Below are 22548 nucleotides of genomic sequence, written 5' to 3' on the forward strand. Positions count from 1 at the left end.
CAGTGAAAAGGCCTAGGAGGAGAGAAGGTGGACGTACTGGGCTGACTGTATCTTCCCAGGAGAAGTTAGGGGTGGGGTGCCTTTGGGTGCAGGGTGCAAGCTGCTCCTTCTCAAAGTGGCTTTCCCTCCTGATCTCCCCTGCTGCCTGCCCACGCTCTGCAGCAGAACCCACACGAATGTCCTTCCCCACATGGAAGCCACTTGTTAAGAAATGACACACTGGACCCAACACCCCTGCTCTCGGCTGGAAGAGGGCAAGGAGACACAGCGTCTCCCAAGTGACCTAGAAGCAGCCTGGCATTAAAACAACAACAACCAGCTCCACACAAGGCAAGGAAAATCCTGCTGCCCATGCAAACTCTAGCAGATGGCACTTTGAAATAGGTGAGCTCCAAAATCTCAGTTCTTTATTTAAAGCAATCTTTATTGTTGAAGTTTTATCAGGCAGAAGGGTTATTATTATTATTATTAATCCAATGCAGCCTTTAAAAAGAGATCCTTACATTTGGGATTTGTTGAGTGTAGCATCACATTTCAAGGTGTTCCATAAGCTCACCATCTTGCCATCTTCCATTCTTTCCAGTTAGGCATCTTTGTGCTTCTTTCTTTCTTTCTTTCTTTCTTTCTTTCTTTCTTTCTTTCTTTCACAAAGCCTGCTCATTTTCTTGGGAACATTTTCCTGTAAGAAACAATTAAAAGGCTATTGCAATATTCTTTACTCATCTCCTCATCCTTATCATCTTCCCCGTCCTTGGCTTTTGGATTTTGTGGCAGCAAAATAGCTATTTAATCCAGGTAAGTCATGTTAAAAGCTCTGAGACAGCCCTAGAATTGGTAAACTGTAGATTGTGTAGCCCAATGCCTGATATCGGGAGAAGAGGGCTCAGAATCAGGCTGGTTGAGAAACTGCAGGGACAAAGAGGTGCTGCAGCTGGCATTTGCCCCCCCCCCCAGTCCAGCTACCAAGATTGTGCAAGTGGTAAGAAAATCAGTTCTGGGTGGATGGAACTGTGAGTTTCACTTCTTTCAGTTTCTCATTTTTCCAGGTTTAAATTCAGCTCTCCACACTTCTGCAGCAATTTTAAAAACACGTTGTTGTTTTTTAATCCTGATAAAAACCTGTCAGCATTTTTGTGTGAATTTCTAATAATAAACATATTTCTGTATACCTAATGTACACATTTTTGCAGAACTATCTGCCCATTTTATTGTGCATTTTGATCACATGACCTGGCTGGAGAGTCATGATTAAAATATAGAGGTTATTAAGACATATAAAGAGGTTTTATATGTATTCATGCATGCCACCCCAATCTCCGAGTGGTGTGAGATTCCTGGGGTTCCAGACGCTTACCTAGGGTTCTTGTTTCCTTTGGAACGAGGCACAGCAGAGACTGTGGTGCCTTTATGATATATAGTTTATTTACACATATATACAACCTGAGCCTACGATGGAGGGGTTCACAGTATTAACACCCTAATAAGTTCGTTTCTTCCATAACTGCAGTCTTGGATTCAAGCAGAAATCAGACATTGTTCTGACTCTTTCTTCAGCTTGCTGCTTTTCTTCTAGTTCACATTCCTGCACTCTCTGTTCTCGTCTTTCTAACTACTGCAAGTTGAGGGAGGGGCCCCATCAATTTGCCATCTCACACATAGCCCCTTTCCTTTGCTCCCCTTAATGGCTCATCTCCCAGGCGATCACCTCATCATGAAGGTAAAATGGTAAAGGGCAAAGGGACCCCTGACCATTTGGTCCAGTCGTGACCAACTCTGGGGTTGCGGCGCTCATCTCGCTTTATTGGCCGAGGGAGCCGGCGTACATGTGGCCAGGATGACTAAGCCGCTTCTGGCAAACCAGAGCAGCGCACGGAAACGCCGTTTACCCTCCCGCCGGAGCTGTACCTATTTATCTACTTGCACTTTGACGTGCTTTCAAACTGCTAGGTTGGCAGGAGCTGGGACCGAGCAACGGGAGCTCACCCTGTCATGGGGATTCAAACCGCCGACCTTCTGATCGGCAAGTCCTAGGCTCTGTGGTTTAACCCACAGCGCCACCCGCGTCCAATCATGAAGGTAGCCTGGATTATATTTCAACACTTGCTTGATCCAGGGGTTATAATGGTCTCGGCATACAGCCTGCTCTCCCCTCCCTCCAAACTCATAACACTATTTTTGAGCTAACAATATTGCCTCTTCCCCCCACAAACTGTGACATCCACGTGTGATTTCTCACTCATATTTATTGTTACTTTTCCTCTCCCGCCTGCTGCCACAGTTAGCCCCCCTCTTGTGGCTTCTGATTACTGCATTTTCTGGGTGATCACCAGCCAGTTGGGGAACTATACAATGAAACAAGATGAAATCACAGTGCGACACAGCCAGTCATGTTTGTCGATGTGATGACATCACTGGAGGGCAAACAAAACTAATTGGCAATGCTTTTTTGAGCAGCACTGCCCAAATGGTGGCCACTTTTGCCTTGAGTAATCAACTGCTCACATCTGGGGCCGATCTACACTCATAGTTTATAACGTTAAGGAAGGATTAAGTAATGCTTTTCGTAACGTAGTGGTCACATTACATTTTGCTTGTAACATTAATAACGTGTTATTCAAATGTGACACCAAAGGGTGCTGCAGGGAAACCAGGAACCAGCAGTAATGGAAACTGCATTGCTATGAAGGAACGTTTTTTAATTCACCAGTATGCCCTGTGACATTTTAGACAGATATATCTAATATTGTTCTAATAACGTTAGAAAGGTCAGTGTAGATCCAGCCCTGCTTTCATATTGGTACAGTAGGCAATATACAGCTCTCAGCCATATCTGTACTGATGATCATGTGTGGCTAGCTAAGGAAATTACTATACCTTTTCTTTTTTCTACATTCCCGCATGCATTGGCCCAGTCGTCTATTAGGATGGGAGAAACCAGGTCAGCAAACTTTGGCAGGGGACACGCAGATGAGCAACCTGGAAGAGTTTGTTGATAGGGGTCCTTCATAGTGTGATTCCGAAAATACATTTCAACGGTTTGCTCTCTGATTTGCAGAACCAAGAAAAAAAAGAAGGAAAATGTAGCATAAGTTAAATTATAACGAAATGAGGAGTGCTATTCAGGAATGAAATGGAAAGGCCTCGACAGCCACAATTATTCAAGAACAACTAAACCCAGAGTCTGTAATACCACATGGGCAAAAGCAGATCTCAGTCTTGACCTGGGCAATGTATGACAATTAAAACCTCTCAGTTGTATCGTAATGAGTCTGGGGTTAAACTAAATGTGTTTTGGGGGGGGGTACCCAGCTATTAAGATTCGTCATAGAAATACATTTTCAGCTCCTGCCCTCCCCAGCTTCCGAAGTGAGGTGAGCGAGAAGTGCATGGATAGCTCAGTTTGTCAGAGCAAGGTGCTGATAAAGCCAAAGTTGCAGGTTCGAACCCCATATGGGACAGCTGCATATTCCTGCATTGCAGGGGTTGGACTAGATGACCCTTGGGGTCCCTTCTGACTCTACAATTTTACGATTCTATGACAGGCCCTTTTTGGTTGAGATGCCCTGACATTGATGCACACACACCAAACTCCTGAGCTTGGTGGCTAATATTTTAGGTTGTCCTTATTTATCTATATTGCTGCCCATGTTTTAACCACATTAGCCACTAAGAGATTTAAAAATAAATAAATCTGAAAAGCTAGGTAGACAAAACGCCATTGTGATTTTGGGCCCTAGCTTTAAGCCTCGTGCATTTTTGGGGGTCAGTACATGGACAGTAATTTTAGAATTTGAATGCACGCATATATTTCTTCCCCATTTGCAACGGAAAAAGTTCCAACTGTTGAGGAAACAATAGAATACTTGCCCGTTATCTTCTTGATACAGTTCAAAAAACTGGCAAGCTGCATATGGTGGCAGCTTTTCATTGTAGATATTGAGTGCCATCTGCAAGGCACCAAGTGTAGTGTCGTGCTGTGAAAAATAAACCCAAACATACATCTGTAAAGTTTTGTGAATGAAGGCAGCTTCTAAAGGTAACTATTGGTGATATTGCTAATTTGAAACCTTTTCATTAATTGCTAGATGCAGAACACTGTTCAGCAGACTTGAGAATGTATAACATATCTTCTTCCTTCACCCATTCTCCATCTCTCTCTTCTCTTTCGCTCTCTCACACACATAGAAAGATACAGACAGACAGAATCTAGACACATATAAAAAACGTTGTGAAAATGCTTTTTTAAAAAAAGTTTGAAAAATATATAGAATGTGCCATAGCTCACCATCACCATCTAGTGTCATATTTGTATAATGCACTTTACAGCACACTTAAAACGTTTAATTTGCAGCTGTAGAGCTGAATCCACAGAGACGGAGAGAGACAGGCTCATTTTCTCATTACCAGTTTCTGACAAGTACATTGGGTCTTAGGCTTGCTAGAGAGTGAATAGGATCTTGGGGTTTTAAACTTAAAAGCCAATTTGATACAGTGCGGAATCCTGCACAGATTTAAACTGCTTAATGGTATAATCCTACACCCACGTACCTGGGAGCAAGTCCCAGTGAACTCAGTTCTATCTAGGATTACACAGTAAATTCCAATTGAGATTGATCAGCCGAACTATGCCCACAACTTCAACCAAAGTTTTTAGGGGAAATATACTCACTGCAGAATAGACGAGCATTTTCCTCTTTTCTGAACCTTTAGCAGCCCTGGAGATTTTTTCTAGAATATTTTTCACAAGGAGACCTTAGTAGAAGTGAGATAGTGTTGATATTGATGGAGGAAAAAATACTGCAAAATTACTAAACCTACAGTCTGAATCTCACTTATCTGGCAGTAAGCCCCATTGAATTTACAGAGGAATGACCTCTTGAGTAGTCAAGGTTAGGATTGCCCTGTAACGTGTGAGGTTTCTATACAGGATAGCATAGAAAGGAGCAAAAAAAAAAAAAGAATTGATTCAATATAATAATGAATGGCAATAATATCTTAGCCAATTATGCAATCTCCAGCAATTAACAGGGGCACCATCCCGCCAAAATTGTCATTGGTCTCTCTATAACCAGGACTTCGGCTGATTAAACTTTCTATGTCCTTTATAATGTGTTTGTGAGAGGGGGTTATATTGTTTTGCTTTTGTTGTATCATGTATTTTGTGTTGTTGCTTTGTATTTTTATGTTGTGAGCTGCCCTGTGCTCTTCGGATGAAGGGCAGTGTACAAGTTTAATTAATTAATACTTGTTATTCATTGGTCAACAGGAGGGTCTACCAAGAAGTAAGTCCCACTGAGATCAATGGACTCACTCCCAGGTAGGTGCATACAGGAATGCAGCCTGTTTCTCCAAATTGAAATAAATGGAATTTATCAGTAGTTAACTTCAAATCTGATGTGTTTTATAGCTTTGAATTAAAAACTGTCAATAGTTACTAGAATAGTTTTGCTAGATTGTCTTTCTGTTGCCTCTTTCTATTTGAAATGAAAAATCGCCAAGAGTGGCAGCTATGTCCTTATAGCATGGGAAACAAGCACTCAAGCGATTACATATAAATATGATATAATTCCAAATCCAATCATCAATCACTGATAGCATGCAATTAGCAAGTGCCCTGGGTGAGTTGTGAGTCCAATACTGGTGCTATTTTCAACTGTGATTCTCACTGGAATATAGATAGTTATGCCCAGAGATCATGATAATTCAGTGTGTATCTAAATGGACGCTGTACAAGCCCTTATATCTCAGTCAGATCATTAAAATCATTTAGAGGACCGCTGCTAACTGTCCCTTACATTGTTGTTGTTGTTTAGTCATTTAGTCATGTCCAACTCTTTGTGACCCCAGGGAACAGAGCACTCCAGGCACTCCTGTCTTCCACTGCCTCCCACAGTTTGGTCAAACATACGTTGGAAGCTTCGAGAACACTGTCCAACCATCTCGTCCTCTGTCGTCCCCTTCTCCTTGTGCCCTCAATCTTTCCCAACATCAGGGTCTTTTCCAGGGAGTCTTCTCTTCTCATTAGGTGGCAAAGTATTGGAGCCTCAGCTTCAGGATCTGTCCTTCCAGTGAGCACTCAGGACTGATTTCCTTCAGAATGGATAGGTTTGATCTTCTTGCAGTCCATGGGACTCTCAAGAGTCTCCTCCAGCACCATAATTCAAAAGCATCAATTCTTTGGCGATCAGCCTTCTTTATGGTCCAGCTCTCACTTCCATACATCACTACTGGGAAAACCATAGCTTTAACTATACGGACCTTTGTCAGCAAGGTGATGTCTCTGCTGTTTAAGATGCTGTCTAGGTTTGTCATTGCTTTTCTCCCAAGAAGCAGTCCCTTACATTACAGGGCTCAACTAGAAGTCAGGGCATTTAACACTGCTGAACCAATGCTGACTCAGAAGGCACCCTCGCTTTTGAGTTTCAGGCTTCTCATGAAGATCTTTTAATGCTGACAGGTCTTTGTAGCTGTTTAATTTTTAGTTTTAGCCAGTCACCTTAGTGATTATCTGCATTTTATTATTTTTTTTTATGGTGTTTTATGTTTTAAGGCGGTACACTAGCCAGATATTTTAGGGTAGGGGCATATAGAAATACTTTTATATACAAAACAAAACAAAACGAAAACAAAAAACCCCAGCAACAATAAGATGTGACTTTAAATTTCCCATTTTAAGAAAATTACATATCAAATGTAAACAGTCACAGACTGTTTCATTTTCATCACTACAACATATTTATGTTTCCTGAGCCAATTACAGATTTAGAAAAAATATATATGATACAGTAGTACCTCAGGTTAAGAACTTAATTCGTTCTGGAGGTCTGTTCTTAACCTGAAACAGTTCTTACGCTGAGGTCTCACTTTAGCTAATGGGGCCTCCCGCTGCCGCCGTGCGATTTCTGTTCTCATCCTGAAGCAAAGTTCTTAACCTGAGGTACTATTTCTGGGTTAGCGTAGTCTGTAACCTGAAGCATCTGTAACCTGAAGCATCTGTAACCTGAGGTACCACTGTAATGAGATATTTAGAAATAAATACACTTACTGCAGCATCACGAGTGTGATGAAATAATATAAACAGAAGTACTGCAAGGCAACTAAGGCAAAGCTAGAAGGGACATGATCCAACCAAAGGTAAGCACTTTAGGAACGCAGCCAATAATTTGAAGGAGGAAGGCACGTGAAATGTCCGTGCAATGATGGGAGTGCTCATCTAATACAGTGAGATGAAATTCAGGTCAAGCAACACCTGAGTGTTTCCGTTCGTGCCTCAGTTTGTGTGGGTGTTTGATACTACATCATGTTATTTGCATTGAGGTATTAACAGCTGGCACAATCTACTGGGCATATAGGTGATAGATCCGTAAACTGGAAAAGCTGTTTCCAAGTTCCAAATGGTATGTTTTAGCTGCAGTTAAAAGACACTTAATAATTTGCTCACTCAGTTATTTTAAAAACCACATGGCTTTCTAAAAACTGAAATGCATTCTATGTGGGGTGCCCCAGGGCTTGCCTCAGAAGGTGCATCTGGAGCAGAACATGGCGGTTAGGATGCTAACTGGGGCAACCTGTTCAGGAGTGGTTCACCAGGTGGGGCGGAGCCACAGCAATAACTTCCCGGCAGCAGTGACGCAGTGCCAGTTTGATGCTGGGTCCCTGGTGGGAGTGCCAGTTTGTGTCTCTGCTGGTGCACCACACATCCCCAATGTTGTTGCTGACTTTGTGTGTGTGTGTGTGTGTGTATTAATGTTTTCTTGAAAATTTTATCAAAAAGGTTTCAATGATAAAGAAATAAAGCGATACAAAGAAAAAGAGAAGAAGAAAAATAGACACAAAAATGTGTAGGAAAATATATATGAATACATACGAAAAAATACCCTAACCCACACGTTCTTGTTACTGCCAGGAGGTTATTGCTGTTTCTCCGCCTCACCTGGTGAGCAGCTGTTGGACCTATCATCAGCATATAACATCTGTGCTGAGGGATCTACACTGAGGGATCTACCATGGTACTGGGCCAGGTTTAATGTTTTAGTACTGGTCCTTAAGAGCTGAGACCAGGATACCTGGGAGATTGCTTTATCCTATACAGTGGTACCTCGGGTTACATATGCTTCAGGTTACATATGCTTCAGGTTACAGACTTCACTAACCCAGAAATATTACTTCAGGTTAAGAACTTTGCTTCAGGATGAGAACAGAAATGATGCTCCGACGGCGCGGCGGCAGCAGGAGACCCCATTAGCTAAAGTGGTGCTTCAGGTTAAGAACAGTTTCAGGTTAAGAACGGACCTCCGGAACGAATTAAGTACTTAACCCGAGGTACCACTGTATATATTAGTGCTGCAGTCATAACGGGAGATGCTTCTTGCATTGTTGCATGCTTCAAGTTGAAATGCAGCTTTTAGTGCAGCCGCCCCAGTATTATGGAATGCCCTTCCAATGGATATCAGACAGGTGGTGGCCTTTTTGAAACGTTTTCTTAGCATTATAAACCATGAGTGTAGATCCACCCTGTGTATGAACTTAAAACTCCAGACCACTAGACAATAACCACACTGAAAACCAGATTATTGCACCGCAGTCCACCTCAGCTACTCCTCAAACTATTCATTTATCATCAAATATTTTTTGCCTGTTTGTCCATTTCCACTTATTTGGAGCCCTCTAGGGCTCGATAGCACCCTGGATTCTCCTAGGAATGGGGTGACTATCCTGTGGCTCTCCAGATGTTTCTGGGATACAAACCCCATAATCCCTGACCACTAGCTGGTTGGCACTGGTTGGAGTTGGAGAGCAACAACATCTGGAGGACCACCAGTTATCCCCCTCCCCCCGTCCCAGAGCCTGCATCCTTCAACTGGGGAGGCAAGGATGAGTTATAAGCCCAGCATATGCCACAATAAAACAGCAGAAACAAAAGAAACATGTGCTCTTCAATACACTGCTCCATCAGTTAAGATTCTCCATCACTGATTAAAATTGGCTTGCACCGGTTAACCCACTAAGGCTTTTTGTTAATTAAGGTACCAGTTACACCAGTTAAGAGCACCCAAGCCCTAAGGCCTGTCTTGTTTCAGTTAGAGTGTGATGCAAAGCAAGAGAAGTCAATCACGGTGCCTCAGTGAAAGGGTCTTGGTTACCTCCTTGCAGCCGCGCCTTCTCTTCTCTTTTGTAAATCCCAAATAACGACGACAAGGATAACACGGTCAGCTCAGCCAGTTTTGCCCTCACCTCTTTAGTAGCCCACACAGGAAGTGTCAAATTGTGAATAGACTGCAATAGAAAGAAGCACATTACTCTTATTTTTGAAATACCTCATTTTGTAGCTCTGTTTTTTATTGCCATGTTGGGCCATTGTTTCTCTGTGTGTGTGTGTGTTGTTTCAGGAAGTGCAAATTGCATAGATTCAGATTAAAATGCATACTGAACTATTTCCTCACCCATCTCTACCTCTGGGCTCCTGCCATCAATGTCACACTTGGATTTGCTTTCTGACTCTGGCAGGGTCCCTCTAAGTAGTAAATCACACTATGGATTCTACCTTGCTCTCCTGCGCACCAAAACCATGCCACAAAAAGCTGTTGAAAGCTACATGGTTGATTTAACCCCTGTTCATAGATGGAATACAAACTTGGAAGGCTCTGGAAGGCTCAAATTTGGGAGTCTGGAAACAAGGCCTGGCAACTTTATTCTCTGTACCTACTAAGGAAACTTGAAGGCAGAGAGAACGACGAGTCTAATGCCATCATGTCTGAACAGAAGCGTTCAGGCAGGATCAGGTGATTTAGGAGCCAATAGAGCTCTATCTGGCTTTATATTTTTGCTGTCTCTGGCCTTGCTTTTAAGTCTGAGCAAATTTTCATTCAGTTCAGATTGAGGTGCCATAGGCTGGACCTGTTGAGATGTAATGCCAAATGTCTGTTGAGATGTAATGCCCTTATACAGTGGTACCTCGGGATGCGAACGGGATCTGTTCTGGAGCCCTGTTCGCATCCTGAATGGAATGTAAGATGTGACAGCACGTCTGCGCGTGCACGGGTTGCGTTTTGCCGCTTCCGCGCATGTGCGTGATGTCATTTTGAGCGTCTGCGCATGCGCGAGCGGCAAAACCCAAAAGCGCTCAACCTGAAGCACATTCAACTCGAGGTATGACGGTAATAAGACTCAAGCTCATACAATCTCTCCTTCACCTCCCTGCTGTCTTTTCTTCTGTTGCTCTCAACAAGATAGCAACTTCAGGTCTTGGTTCAATGTCAAACCATAGCTTGCCATTTTATCTGCAAAGGCAAACTATGGTTTATGCTTGTCTGCTAAATCATGGATGGGAAATCTGTGACCTACCAGTTATGGCTGAACTCCAGCTCACATTAGGAAAGCCGGGAAAGATGTAGATCAGCAACACATGGGTGTGTGTGCACAGATTATCCTGTTCCAAACCATGGTTTACTGTTACATCTGAATAGCCCCAGTACTTTCTCTGGAAATCCTACCTTTATCTGACAAAATATTCTAATGAGTTGCAAAAATATCCACCTTCCCATCACTTTTCTAAGCCAAATAAAATTTACGTGTAGACAAAACATTCCATATTTTCTTTAACTATTATGCACTTGTATAGGAACATCTTCACTCCTTTTAATTTTCTTAGGTGCCACTGAATAATTAATTATAAGTCAGGGTTTTCTCCCTGTCTGATGGGAGAACTCAATAAAACTGTAAAGATTTTTTAAAAAGAGAAAAATACCTCACAGAATAAAGTATCCTGTACATGCCAGATTTTGAAGTTGACCAAATTGGTGAGATCTTGAGGGTCATATCCTGAATATAAACCTATGGTTTTTATAAATTCCTGAAAAGAAATGAGAACACAAATACTTCAGATGCAAATCAGACACCAAGATTTTCTAATATTTTCATCGCACAGGTTATGATTCTGCACACTGCTAAGCATGGATAGGTCTGTGGAATGTAGTCACTTGCCACTTAAGATTTCATAGGCTGCAGTTCTCCATATAGGTAAGTCACATTAATATCCATCTTATGTATTATTACAGTGTGGAGGATTGCAGCCATAGGCTCTGCACTAACACTGTGGCTTGTTTCAGTTGATCATACCTTGGCTTAATAACTAGCTGAGATATAAACTTAGCCTCATGCCTGGGTACACAGCACTTTCCTTATTCCCTTTAAAGTACACCACAATTTATCCTAGAATTAACCCTAGTTTAATTAACCATAGTTTCTCATTCCATCCAAAGTGGATAAACAGGAAATGCAGGATCTTAAACCAACTTCAAGCATGTTTTAAGACAGGGTTGCCATATTTCAAAAAGTGAAAATCAGGACACAAAATCTCTTGACCATTTTTGGGGAAAGTTGTTGAGCTTTTTTTTGGCAAAATCGCACTGTTGACATGAGACATGGGTTGCCATATGTATGGATTTTCCTGGACATTTTCCAATATCTGCCCAGACACTGTTTCCAACTGCAGTATTCTGGGTAAGTCTGGAAGATTCTGGATGTATGGCAACCCTAGTTTATGATCCTGGCTTGTTCCAAATTTATTAAACATTAATTTCTCAATTTGGACATAATTAAGAGATTATGGTTGACTGAAGATTTCCTGGTTAACAAAGGAAGGAAGAGGTGGCATCCGAACACAATGTGTGGGCAAATTACTCATCTGAACTGATAATCTGAACTGGGCCTGTGTTTATTGTTTGGTATGCATAGGTCTTTGCATATAGAAATACTACATGTTTTAAGTAAGCTAGTTTTGATACATTGAGGTTTAATCTAACAGCAATGCAATTACCCACTAGAGTTTGAAATGTCTGGACCTAGGCTGCAGTGGAAATATTACTGACACAATACCCATCCCCAATCCTGCACAAAGTACCTTGTACGGTTGAATTTTGGCCTGGAATTCACTTGATTTCATCGTTTCCTTCAGAAGTTCTATGTAGCGTGGACAATTTAAAATTGGATATCGTAATTTCTGAAACAAAAACGACACAGCTTGTAACCATAGCTGTCAATTTACAGATTTGAAAATAAGGGACCAGCAGCCTCGAAAATAAGGGATCAGCAGCCAAAATAAGGGATTTTAGTCAACCAGCTGAAATACGAAGTTAAAAGGGACCAGATAATTTTGGAGAGCAGCACCGGTTTTTACCCTTCGTTTCCAGAGGTTGCTGCTCAAGACACCAGCTGATGAAACACTGCAATTAAATAACTACAAGCAGCAACCACTTTTCACGCAAAACGACATCCAAGCCACGAAGATGCTGCTGCAGTTCTGTATCTTTTCTCTCGTGCTCCATCTGCAGCTCTCAGTTCCATCAGGCAGGGTGGGAGGAAGAGAGGGGGGGAAATAGTGCCCAAAGTAAACCCGCAGATCAGACTATCTATGCTAGTTTACCACTACAAATCTATGGGAGAAGCGCTTGCGGTCCTTCCTCCGCTTTCCCCCTCTATGGTTAGCCCTCGGAACACCTGTCCGCGCCTCCGCCTCCGCCTCCTCCTCCTCCTCCTCTCTATGAACTGCTTCCTCTATGGTTGCCCTCGCTCTCCTCTCAAGGCTCCTCTGTCCCGGCGGGGAGGGGCTCCCGGGGGCCGATGCTGGTGAGAGGAGGCCGGAGGGGGGTGGGCCGGGCAGCCAAACAACACAGTTGGAGCCTCCTCCTCCCTGGCCGGCAGGGAGGGAGGGAGAGGAGCTGCTTCCTTTGAAAGCCGGGAAATTTGAGGGACATCATCAATAAGGGACAGCAGCAGGACACGGCACTGGGATAAGGGAGTTTCCCACCAAATAAGGGACAGTTGACAGCTATGCTTGCAACTGCCTTCTGTCTCACTTCAAGCTTCTCAGCGGGGTTTTTGTAGAATGCTTATCTCTATGTTTGTCACAATGACGCCATTTCTGAATTATACCTGTCTCATAACCTGCAGGGGTTCATTGGCTTGAAGTCACATGATTTAGTGATCTCGCCAATCATACACACACAGTAAGCCCCACTGAACTCAATGGGAGCTGCTTCAAAATAGACATGCTGTTAATATACTAACAGAATAATGTGAAGATGATGACTGAGATATTTTCTGGTTGTCAGAATGACGTATTGTAACATTGGTCTTGCTTTGAGAACAGACTTGCTTTTTTGTTTTGTGTTTTTTGCTTAACCTAATAAGTTCCCCCCCTAAAATAAATGTTTACTTATTTTTAACATACAGGAAAATAAGAAACATTTTGTCATGAACCATATAAAAAGGAAAGCAAAATATAATTACAGCAAATACAGTTTGGATTAGAGTTAACTCTCTGGGCAGGCACATATTAAACATCTTCATTAGGGGATTTACTCAGGTAAATACATCAAATAAACATCTGAATCATTTTATTTTATTTTATTTTTTCCCATTTTCTATCTCTGGGCATAGGGTTGCCAAAACTGAAAACACTATAAAGGAGATTGGAACCCCTGTAGAACTAAAATTATCCAAATCTGTTTAGAAACTGCATACTGTATTGAGACCTTCCATGTTCCTGTATATTAACGTACATTGCACAACCATGCCATACCAAAATAAAATTATCTTTCTTATTTTGGCCTCTAAGCACTCTTAATTTGAATGTCATTTCCCTCCGGTAACAATATGTCCCATACCTTCCCATACCAGTAAACCAGGTTCACTCATATCAAGTCCCTGCAGAGTTTTGCAGTTGTGAAGTGCAAATTAGAAAGTGTCCAACTAATTCCTTAATGTACATAGCAGTGTAATCCTCAGTGAATAAAGGAGATATTGCCTGTTGTGGAGAAGGTGTCACTTGGCACCTTATAATAGTTCCAGTTTCATGGAATGCTATATCCCCAAAGCATTTAACCTATGAGCATTCCCACCATAAATGCGAGTATGTCCCAAGGGCTTGGCATCCCGGTGAGAAACTAGAGCTCATGACAGACGGTCTGTGTGGCATTAAGGAGCGTCTATGAATCAAAGAGTTGAGCCTAAGAAGTTTTGTTCCTTTTTCTGTCCTCCCAACATCTGATGCAAACATTGCAGGCCAAAATCCAGAAATGAGTGGAAGACAGATGAGAGAAAGTGGGGAAGAGATGGTCAAAATTCTTACTTCTTATCCCTCAAAATGTGTGCTATATTATTCTTGTTTTTCCAGCTTTGGGAATGGCTGCTCAGTGTGGTATCAAGACTGCAGCTTGTTTCTGTTTGGCAGGGAAGCATCCTCAGAGTCAAGCTAAATTAATATTCAGCTAAATTAATATTCTCTCTTGATTAATGAGTAATGCAGCGTGTGAGGAGTTGCACCACCTCAGCCTTCACAAAACTCCCTCACCCACCACTTAGTGAAAAGAGGAACCTCTCGCATTGGTATCAATGGGAGTTTCCGCCCACAAAAAGATAAAAAAATAAAAATAAAAAGCTAATTGGCTCTGTGTGAGGAATGTTGTCAGAACTGTGAGGTTGGGCATGGGGTGGTTTCACCTCAACGCCCCACACCCTGCATTGCCTGACACAAGGGAGTTTTGGTGAGGAGATTTTGAGGGGAGAGTTGAGTTCTGAGAGAACTGAGAGAGAGGCCATGGAGAGTGAATAAAAGACAATGAGAGAGAGAGAACATCAGCCATTTGCCCTTGCATCACATTTCCTGAGCAGCAGCTCCATAGTGACAGCAGTTGAGGCCAGGCTTCCTTAACCTCGGCCCTCCAGATGTTTTGAGACTACAGTTCCCAGCATCCCTGCTCACTGGTCCTGCTAGCTAGGGACCATGGGAGTTGTAGGCCGAAAACATCTGGAGGGCCGAGGTTGAGGAAGCCTGCTTGAGGCCTACAGTTCATCGCAGCACAGATTATGTGACCAGGAATAGGTCTAAGATTTTCACTTGTGGATAACTGCCAGTTATTAGACCGGTGTAGTAGCTCTTGCCCAACTAAATTGCAGCAGCATGCAACCAACAGGCATCAAAATGAGAACTAATTATTCCTGGCTCTCCTGTTACTTGACAGATGATTATGATGACGACTGATGAAACTCTCTTGGTTCGCCCTGGGAAATAACCTGCCTATCATTATACTGCTGGGAATGGGTTGTAAGGGAGAACCCGACAAAAGGTTTTGAGGAAACAATTTGAGACTTTCAAGGGAGACGTGTCTCCATTGTGCCTTTAAGAAAACGCTTTCCAAATGTCCTTTAGTCTCCAAAGCTACGAAAACCTTCAAGCAAGAAAAGATACTGCGTGCTTTCTGTAGCACCATACAGTGTGGCGTAAGATACTGCTTGGATCTTTGCCAAAGCTCCTTGCAGCTCTGAAACATCTCAATATATTTTGCTGCTTGCGAAAGTCCAGTCAGTGCTACTGTTGTATGAAAAAATATAATAGTAATAGACAGAAAGCTTTATATAGCTTTATATACATGTACAAGCTGTAGCATTATCCTTTCATGAAAACAGTACAGTGGATACAGAGTTGTCTGGTTTTGATGTGCACATTTAAATCAGTGTTGGGATTGGCCCTGATAACAGCTACGACATCACACCAGCTGCAACACAGCCAACTGTCCCTACATGAGGACAAGACAGTTTGCTATGTCAGAACTAGAAGTCAAGGAATCAACTCATCCTCAAAGGGAGCTTGGCCCCCAAATCCTAAATTCAAATGCTGTTTCCCTCAGCAGAAAGTAAGGCGGGGCTATAAATAAATGAGCTACAAATGGTAATGTGCTTCTTCTATATGTTGCAGAATCTCTGATTAAGGGAAATGATAATTTTAAATGAACATTTGCATGCACTTCCTTCTCGGTATACTGTATTAGGTTTCTGAGGAAGAGCCTGGAAGGCAGACAAAACTGGTTATGACTCTGGTACTCACCGGATTTCTTTCCTTTGGTACAACATGCACCGGGATGGGTTGCCACAGGATTTTAGGATTCCAGATTTGATCACCAGTAGGAGGGTACATACCAGCAAGATTTGCTTGGGCACTCATAATGGTTCGATCACTTTCGGTACTCTGGATCAAAATCTAGAAAGGGTTAAGGGAGTGTGTCAAGACCCAGGATCTGGACTCAGAAACCTCTTCATTAGAAGTGGGTGGGTGTCATGGGATCTGAGGGCATCTCAGCTTGGTAGCCTTTGAGGGACCCTCTCTAGCAGAGGCCTCTACTGATGAAGAGGAATAAGTGTATAAGGACTGTGCTTCATCTGTTGCCAACCCAAAGGAATGTCTCCCTTCGAATATCATCAGATACCAGAAGCTTGGGATGCGGGTAGCGCTGTGAGTTAAACCACAGAGCCTAGGACTTGCTGATCAGAAGGTCAGCTGTTCGAATCCCCGCAACAGGGTGAGCTCCCGTTGTTCGGTCCCTGTTCCTGCCCACCTAGCAGTTCGAAAGCACGTCAAAGTGCAAGTAGATAAATAGGTACCGCTCTGGCGGGAAGGTCAACAGTGTTTCCGTGCGCTGCTCTGGTTCGCCAGAGGCGGCTTAGTCATGCTGGCCAGATGACCCGGAAGCTGTACGCCGGCTCCCTCAGCCAATAAAGCGAGATGAGCACTGCAACCTCAGAGTCGGTCACGACTGGACCAAATGGTCAGGGGTCCCTCTACCTCTACTACCAGAAGCTTTACTCCAGAAATTTCCTTTATGCTACACCCAGAAGTGGCAACCGTTGCTGGAGGAGACTTATTAACACCACTGGAATGTTTGATGAATAATATCAAAACATCCATTGGGTTTTCTCAGAATCTGATGTTGTTATCAACCACACCAATCTCTTTCTTAAAAATTCCCTTACCCACCTCTTCTTGTTTATATTCAGCACTCAGGAAGTTTGAGTACCTCTTCTTTATGTATTTTCCAAGTTCATACTGCTGCTGCATTCCGATCTGTGGGAGCAACAATAGATACATGATTTCCTCTTGAAGCCAGAGTTCGGTCTTATGGCTTTTCCAGCCCTTGTGGAAAGCCAAGCATTACCCACCCCGGCTGCTTTCCTAGGGAATGATTGAAGAAATGTGACAAAAATGATCAGAGGCTGGAGAGGATCAGTTTTCCATGCAGGTGGATCCACCATGTGGCCCTTTTGCTCTTAATATTAAACATTTCAGAGCAGGGGTAGGGAACTGCTTTCTGCCAGAGTGCCGGATCCAAACATAGCAATTCCTCCACGGGCCGGGTCAGTGTTTCCCAAACTAGGATCTCTGGCTGTTTTTGACTACGATTCCTATCATCCCTGACCAACGGTCTTGCTAGCTAGGGATGATGGGAGTTGTAGTCCAAAAACAGCTGGAGATCCAAGTTTGGGGAACACTGGGCCAGGCTGGCAAATGGTAGGGCTGCCCACTTGTCAAGCACGTGACATCAGATGTGAAAAAGTTAAAGCCACAGCTGCAGATGTGACATTGGGAGTGTGCTCTTGATTGTTCCTTTGGAGCCACAGTTGATCCTTTGGTGCCATTTGAATTTGGTGCCTCTCCCTGTTGCACTGCGGTTGGCAGGATTTGGATACGCTTGGAGTGAGCAAGAGCTCCTGCGTATCTGATTCCAGTTGAAAGCAGCATGACAAGGTAAGGTGCCATGTACAATCGGCACGCAAACTAAAGCTGTGGCTGGAAATGAACAGTTGGCAGTTCACTCCTGGTAGTCCTTTGATTCAACTTCACATGGAACGTGGCTGCAAAGGATTGGTCAGGATTGTGCTCCTGATGATTCCTTTGCAACCATGGCTCAACCTTTGGCACTGTTTGAATCTGGTGCCTTTCTCTGTTGGGGTGAATTTGAAAGGGATTTGATACACTTGAGAGGGAATGAGGTTTTGTGTGCATCTGATTCCTGCCCAAAACACGGCATGAGGTGATCGACAGGTGGGTGTAGCTGGGCTGAAATGGTCTTGCAGGCCAAATAGGATGGCCTAGCAGGCCTAATCAAGCCCATAGCCGGAAGGTTCTCAACTGCTATATCACAGACCCATTGCCGCTTTTATTAGAGCTGTGCACCATATTCACCCGAGTTCCAAGTCCTGAGCCAAATCAGGCACATTCAGAGGGATTTGGGTGTTGGATAAGTCAGGTAGAGACAAGCACTGATCTCTACAGGTCAGGTTAGAGGGCCCACAGCAATCTGTGACTATCAGAGGATGGGGGATCATGTCTCTTAGAGCTGGAATGAAATTTTGTACAAATTCCAAATTCCAGAAGTCTACTTCTTGAAAAATTTCAAACCAAACTTTATGAAAAGCCAGCAAACCTTAGTCAGTTGTCCAAATCCCTGTGGCCAGGCACTTTCATTGTGTAGGCTGTTAGGATAGACTTCAATAGGGCTTCTGTCACCATGCCGATAAATCTAGTAAAAGAGGGTGAATAATGCTAAAGTAAAATAGTCTAATACTGTATTTTTCGCTCCATAAGACACACCTGACCATAAGACACAACTAGTTTTTAGAGGAGGAAAACAAGAAAAAAAATATTCTGAACAAAACAGTGGATGTTTGATTTTTGTGGTTCATGCTGTGGCCACAGACATGCTATGTGATCTGATGGTGAATTTGGGGTGAGCCAATGCAAAAATCCTGAGCAGCCATGTGGATCCGTGCTTTGTAACCACGTTTTTGCGCCATTGCGGCCCCACGAAACAGTGGATGTGTGGTTTTTTTGGTGCCAGCTGTAGCCTTGGACATGCTGTGTGATCTGATGGTGAATTTGGGGTGACCCAATGCAAAAATCCTGAGGATCCATGTGCTTTTACCTCCCCCCTCTCAGGCAGCCTCTTTTATCTCTAGAGTCCCTTATCTCCTTCCCAATCGCTTGCCGATCAGCTGCTCAGCAGCTTTGTTTCAACACCCCCTCCCCTCTTGTTTGCCTTAGTGTCTTTTCCTTAACTGGAGCAGTTTTTTGCTCCTCCTTTTCTTCTAATTTCTCTCCTCATTGCTTGTTTTAGTATTCCTGTCTCCTCTCCTTGCAAGTTCACTGTCTTTACCTCCCCCTCCCAGGCAGCCTCCTTTATCGCTAGAATCCCTTATCTCCCTCCGATCGCTTGCTGATCAGCTGCTTAGCGGCTTTGTTTCAACACCCCCTTCCCTCTTTCTAAAAAAAAAAGTGCAATCTGCTTTTTGCCCCTGGGCAATTTGGCTCCAGGGACCACGCATTCGCTCCATAAGACGCACAGACAATTCCCCTTACTTTTTAGTAGGAAAAAAGTGTGTCTTATGGAGTGAAAAATACGTTAATTATGATAGAAATTGTGGGGGGGGCTCACCAAAACATAACTTCACTTGGGGGCTAAATATTAATAATATATTATGCAAGGGGCAAACTAGGAAAGGCTGTGAGGTAAAGATGGGGGACAGTTGAAATAATTTATTCAAGTCTGTTCAGCCAATACAATTTTAGCCTTCCAATTTACTTTCAGCAACTTGATGAGAAGGATCACCAGAATTTAACTTGGATGGCTCGCAAGCTCCTTTGTAATCCCAGTGATATGTAGCAGTAGCAGTCAGATGGTAAGATGGCATCACTCACCTGACCTCACTTTGCCCATGTTCCTACAGCTCACTGGGAGGTACAGGAGGAGATGAAGCTGGTGCGATGCAAACACACCAGCAGAGCCATTCCGGGACTCCTGCCAAAGCGTTTGCACCCTGCCACCCTTTTGATCTACTTGCCGGTAAGCAGAAGCAACATGGGCGGCAGGAGATCAGGTGAGTGCTACCACACAGCTGACCACTACTGTAAAGCAGTTATGGGGAGTGGGCAAAATGAGAGAAAGAAAACGAACATCTCCAGGCAATCGAAGTTGCCTTGAAAGCTGCTCCGAGCATGTGATCATTGATCTCTACAAAGCCAATATTAGGGGGTTCCCTTCCCCACTACCTGCCTTCTTCCACAGAACTCAGGTCCTGGGGCATGTGGGTAGGAGTCAGCAGTGGTAGCCCACCCCCCTTCCTCCTGAACCACTTAACCATTCCCCTCTATTGGAGGACAGAGTTGTGTATGTCCTGCAGCTTGCTGTGCTACCCTTAAGTTAGCCTGCTGTCCTCAGGTGTGGTGAAGAATACTGTCCCAACACTAGTGTTAAATAAAAATAAACTTCCAAGCCAGTCAGCTTCTGCCTGTGGAATGCGGGGGTGGGACGGGACCGACTTGTTCTTTGTCTCAGACAGCAAAACGCCTTGGGCAGGACCTGATTTGGAAGGGATGTGGAAGTAATATATCACCTTGTCCTTATCTGCTCAGTGCTATTTGCTGGTTCTGTTATTGGGGTTTGTTTGTAAAATGCTGGAAGTTCAAGTTCTTCTGCTTCCATGGAACACGCCTATGTATCCACTCCAGCCAAATTCACCTTGCACTTCAAACCAGCTTCAAAGGCACCAGCACTGTGCAATTTCAGAGATTTCTTACTATTGCCTCTACCGTATACATTGCCCATAAAATAATAAGGGATGTTATGGGAATCCTTTAATGGGGAAAGCGCAAAGCATTGTTTTGCTGGATAATCAGACCGAAGCAAATTGTTTCCCAAAGCATAAAATTGGGGTCTGAACTGAATCGTTACTGCATGTGTATACCCATTGTCTACTTTCTCCAAAAAGTCAATATCCCTCTGAATATCAGTTCTGAGGTCTCATGAGCAGGAAAGGGCTATTGCAGTCATCTCCCTCCTTCCATAGGCATCAAGTTGGTCATTGTGGCGACACACTAGACTGGTCTTTGGTCCTATCCAGCAAGCCTCTTATGTCTTTATGACTTCAGCTGGTTCAATAGTATGTTTTATCCCTTCTATCAGGATGCTGTCCTATGCTCACCTTGTAAAACTGTATATCTATTTACATGTAGGCTATGATTATCTTCCCTTTGAACCGCATGTATCTGATAGAGCAGTATCTTAATGGCAGCAATCTAAAATGGCTGCTCTTTGGAGTTTGTTTATAGATGAGCTCATTATACTTGAAGGCCAGGAAGCATTTCAATTGTTATCTTTATATTCTTTAACATTCTGATGCATGTTACATCTCTAAAAGCTATAGGCAGACTCCATGTTCTTTACTAAAGAGGCTTAAGCTCCCTCATTAAACACAAGTGCATCTTAAAATAATTCAAGCGACCGGCAGAATGTGTTAGCATCAATTTTTAATTTATAGTGTACAGTCTTACTGAACGGCGGCCCTCTAGCTGTTGTTGGACTACAATTCCCATCAGCCCCAGGCAGCATGGCCACTGGTCAAGAACGATGGAAGTTGTGATCCTGCAACATCTGGAGAGCCACAGGTTCCCCATTCCTGTAAATGTAGGAGGGAGGAAAACCATGTACTACCCACCATTGAAAGTCTAGTTAATTCATGAAACCTTTGGAGAGCTGTACACCAAGGGTGGGCTCCAACTAAGTTTAGACACACTGAAATGAATGGACCCAAGTTAGTCATATCAATTACTTTCAGTGGGTCTTCTCTGAGTAGAACTAAAATTGGACACAGCCCCAAGAATTTCGTCTTGAAGAACCCACAAACCAAATGCATAGTAGTAACGGAATATTTGCTTTCCTTTACTTACTAGGAGCACAAACACCAGCTCGCGACCCGATGCAGATTGAAGGAGGAGGGAACCAATGAAGCCAAGCAAGAAGAAATAGAAACACTTGGAGTTTCTCGCTGGATTTGTTTCTCCCATCCTGGCAGCAGACAGGCAAAAGCTTTGCCTCTCCTGCATCTGCTTTTTAAAGAACTCAAATGGGTGGACACATCATTGGCATTTGCAGGATGATGTGGCAATAAGATGACAACAGACGTATTTCTTAATCGAGCTTCTTTCGAAAAGCTGCAGTGTGAGTCCCAGGCAAGGAGGATAAACAAGGGAGGAGGGGCCAAAACTTTTTTTCTAGAATCATTTGGTTCAAGAGGATATTTCTATACTGTGCTGCCGAAGGCAGAATCCCACACCTTTCTCCTCCCCTCACATCATGTAGGTGTGTGTGTGTGGATTTGTATATGGTACAGAGCAGAAGATGAAGGATATATCTGAGCAGGCCACAACTGCCCTATGCAGGCTGGCCATCCCAAAGTGGAAATATACTGCCTATATAAGCAGGGGCAGAGGAAGGGGTGTGTGGTAGTTGCGGGCCGTCCCGGGTGTCACCACTGAGGGGGGTGACAAAATGCCGGGCGGCACTCACCACCGGGCCTGCAGCACGACCGAGCCATTCAGGGAAGTTTTTAATGTGTGACATTTTAGTATATTTTTGGTCTCTGTGGAAGCTGCCCAGAGTGGCTGGGGAAACCCAGCCAGATGGGTGGGGTACAAATAATAAATTATTATTATGCGTCTCTCCTCCCCAAATGGTCCACCCACTGCCTCTCCCCCAGCTGTATGGTGGCTGAGTAGGAGGAAGGCAGGCAGATTCTGGAGGCCTTGCAATGTGTTATGCCCCTATGGGCTTCCTCCACCACTGTATATAAGGTAAACCAACTTTCTAACAGTTTCCAAATTGTCTGACATCTACTCATTCATTCCTCTTTGTGACTTTGTAATTATTTTCTTACTCA

The 22548-nt window shown here is 43.5% G+C and overlaps 1 protein-coding gene and 1 long non-coding RNA gene across 3 annotated transcripts; one reads left to right on the forward strand and one right to left on the reverse strand.

The window, feature by feature from the left end:
- Positions 1-403: 403 nt before the first annotated feature.
- Positions 404-21801, reverse strand: ACP3 (acid phosphatase 3). 2 transcript variants are annotated; one of them, XM_083578167.1, is made up of 11 exons: positions 21560-21801; positions 18261-18356; positions 16814-16900; positions 15887-16039; positions 11903-12001; positions 10748-10852; positions 9144-9276; positions 4670-4752; positions 3868-3974; positions 2875-3044; positions 404-679 (listed from the first exon to the last, which is right to left on the reverse strand). In XM_083578167.1, the coding sequence occupies exons 1-11, from the start codon at positions 21713-21715 to the stop codon at positions 645-647; spliced, it is 1224 nt and encodes a 407-aa protein (XP_083434293.1). In that variant the 5' UTR covers positions 21716-21801; the 3' UTR covers positions 404-644. The 2 variants fall into 2 exon arrangements, with proteins under 2 accessions (XP_083434293.1, XP_083434292.1); XM_083578166.1 differs by having other exon boundaries at positions 2875-3040; positions 3864-3974.
- On the forward strand, positions 5271-15879 carry LOC310745627. The gene is made up of 3 exons (XR_014540244.1): positions 5271-5317; positions 10928-11019; positions 15024-15879. It is a non-coding gene; the product is annotated as an uncharacterized lncRNA (long non-coding RNA).
- Positions 21802-22548: the final 747 nt, after the last annotated feature.

Source organism: Podarcis filfolensis (assembly GCF_964270895.1).
Source record: "Podarcis filfolensis genome assembly, chromosome: 12".
NCBI lineage: Eukaryota > Metazoa > Chordata > Lepidosauria > Squamata > Lacertidae > Podarcis > Podarcis filfolensis.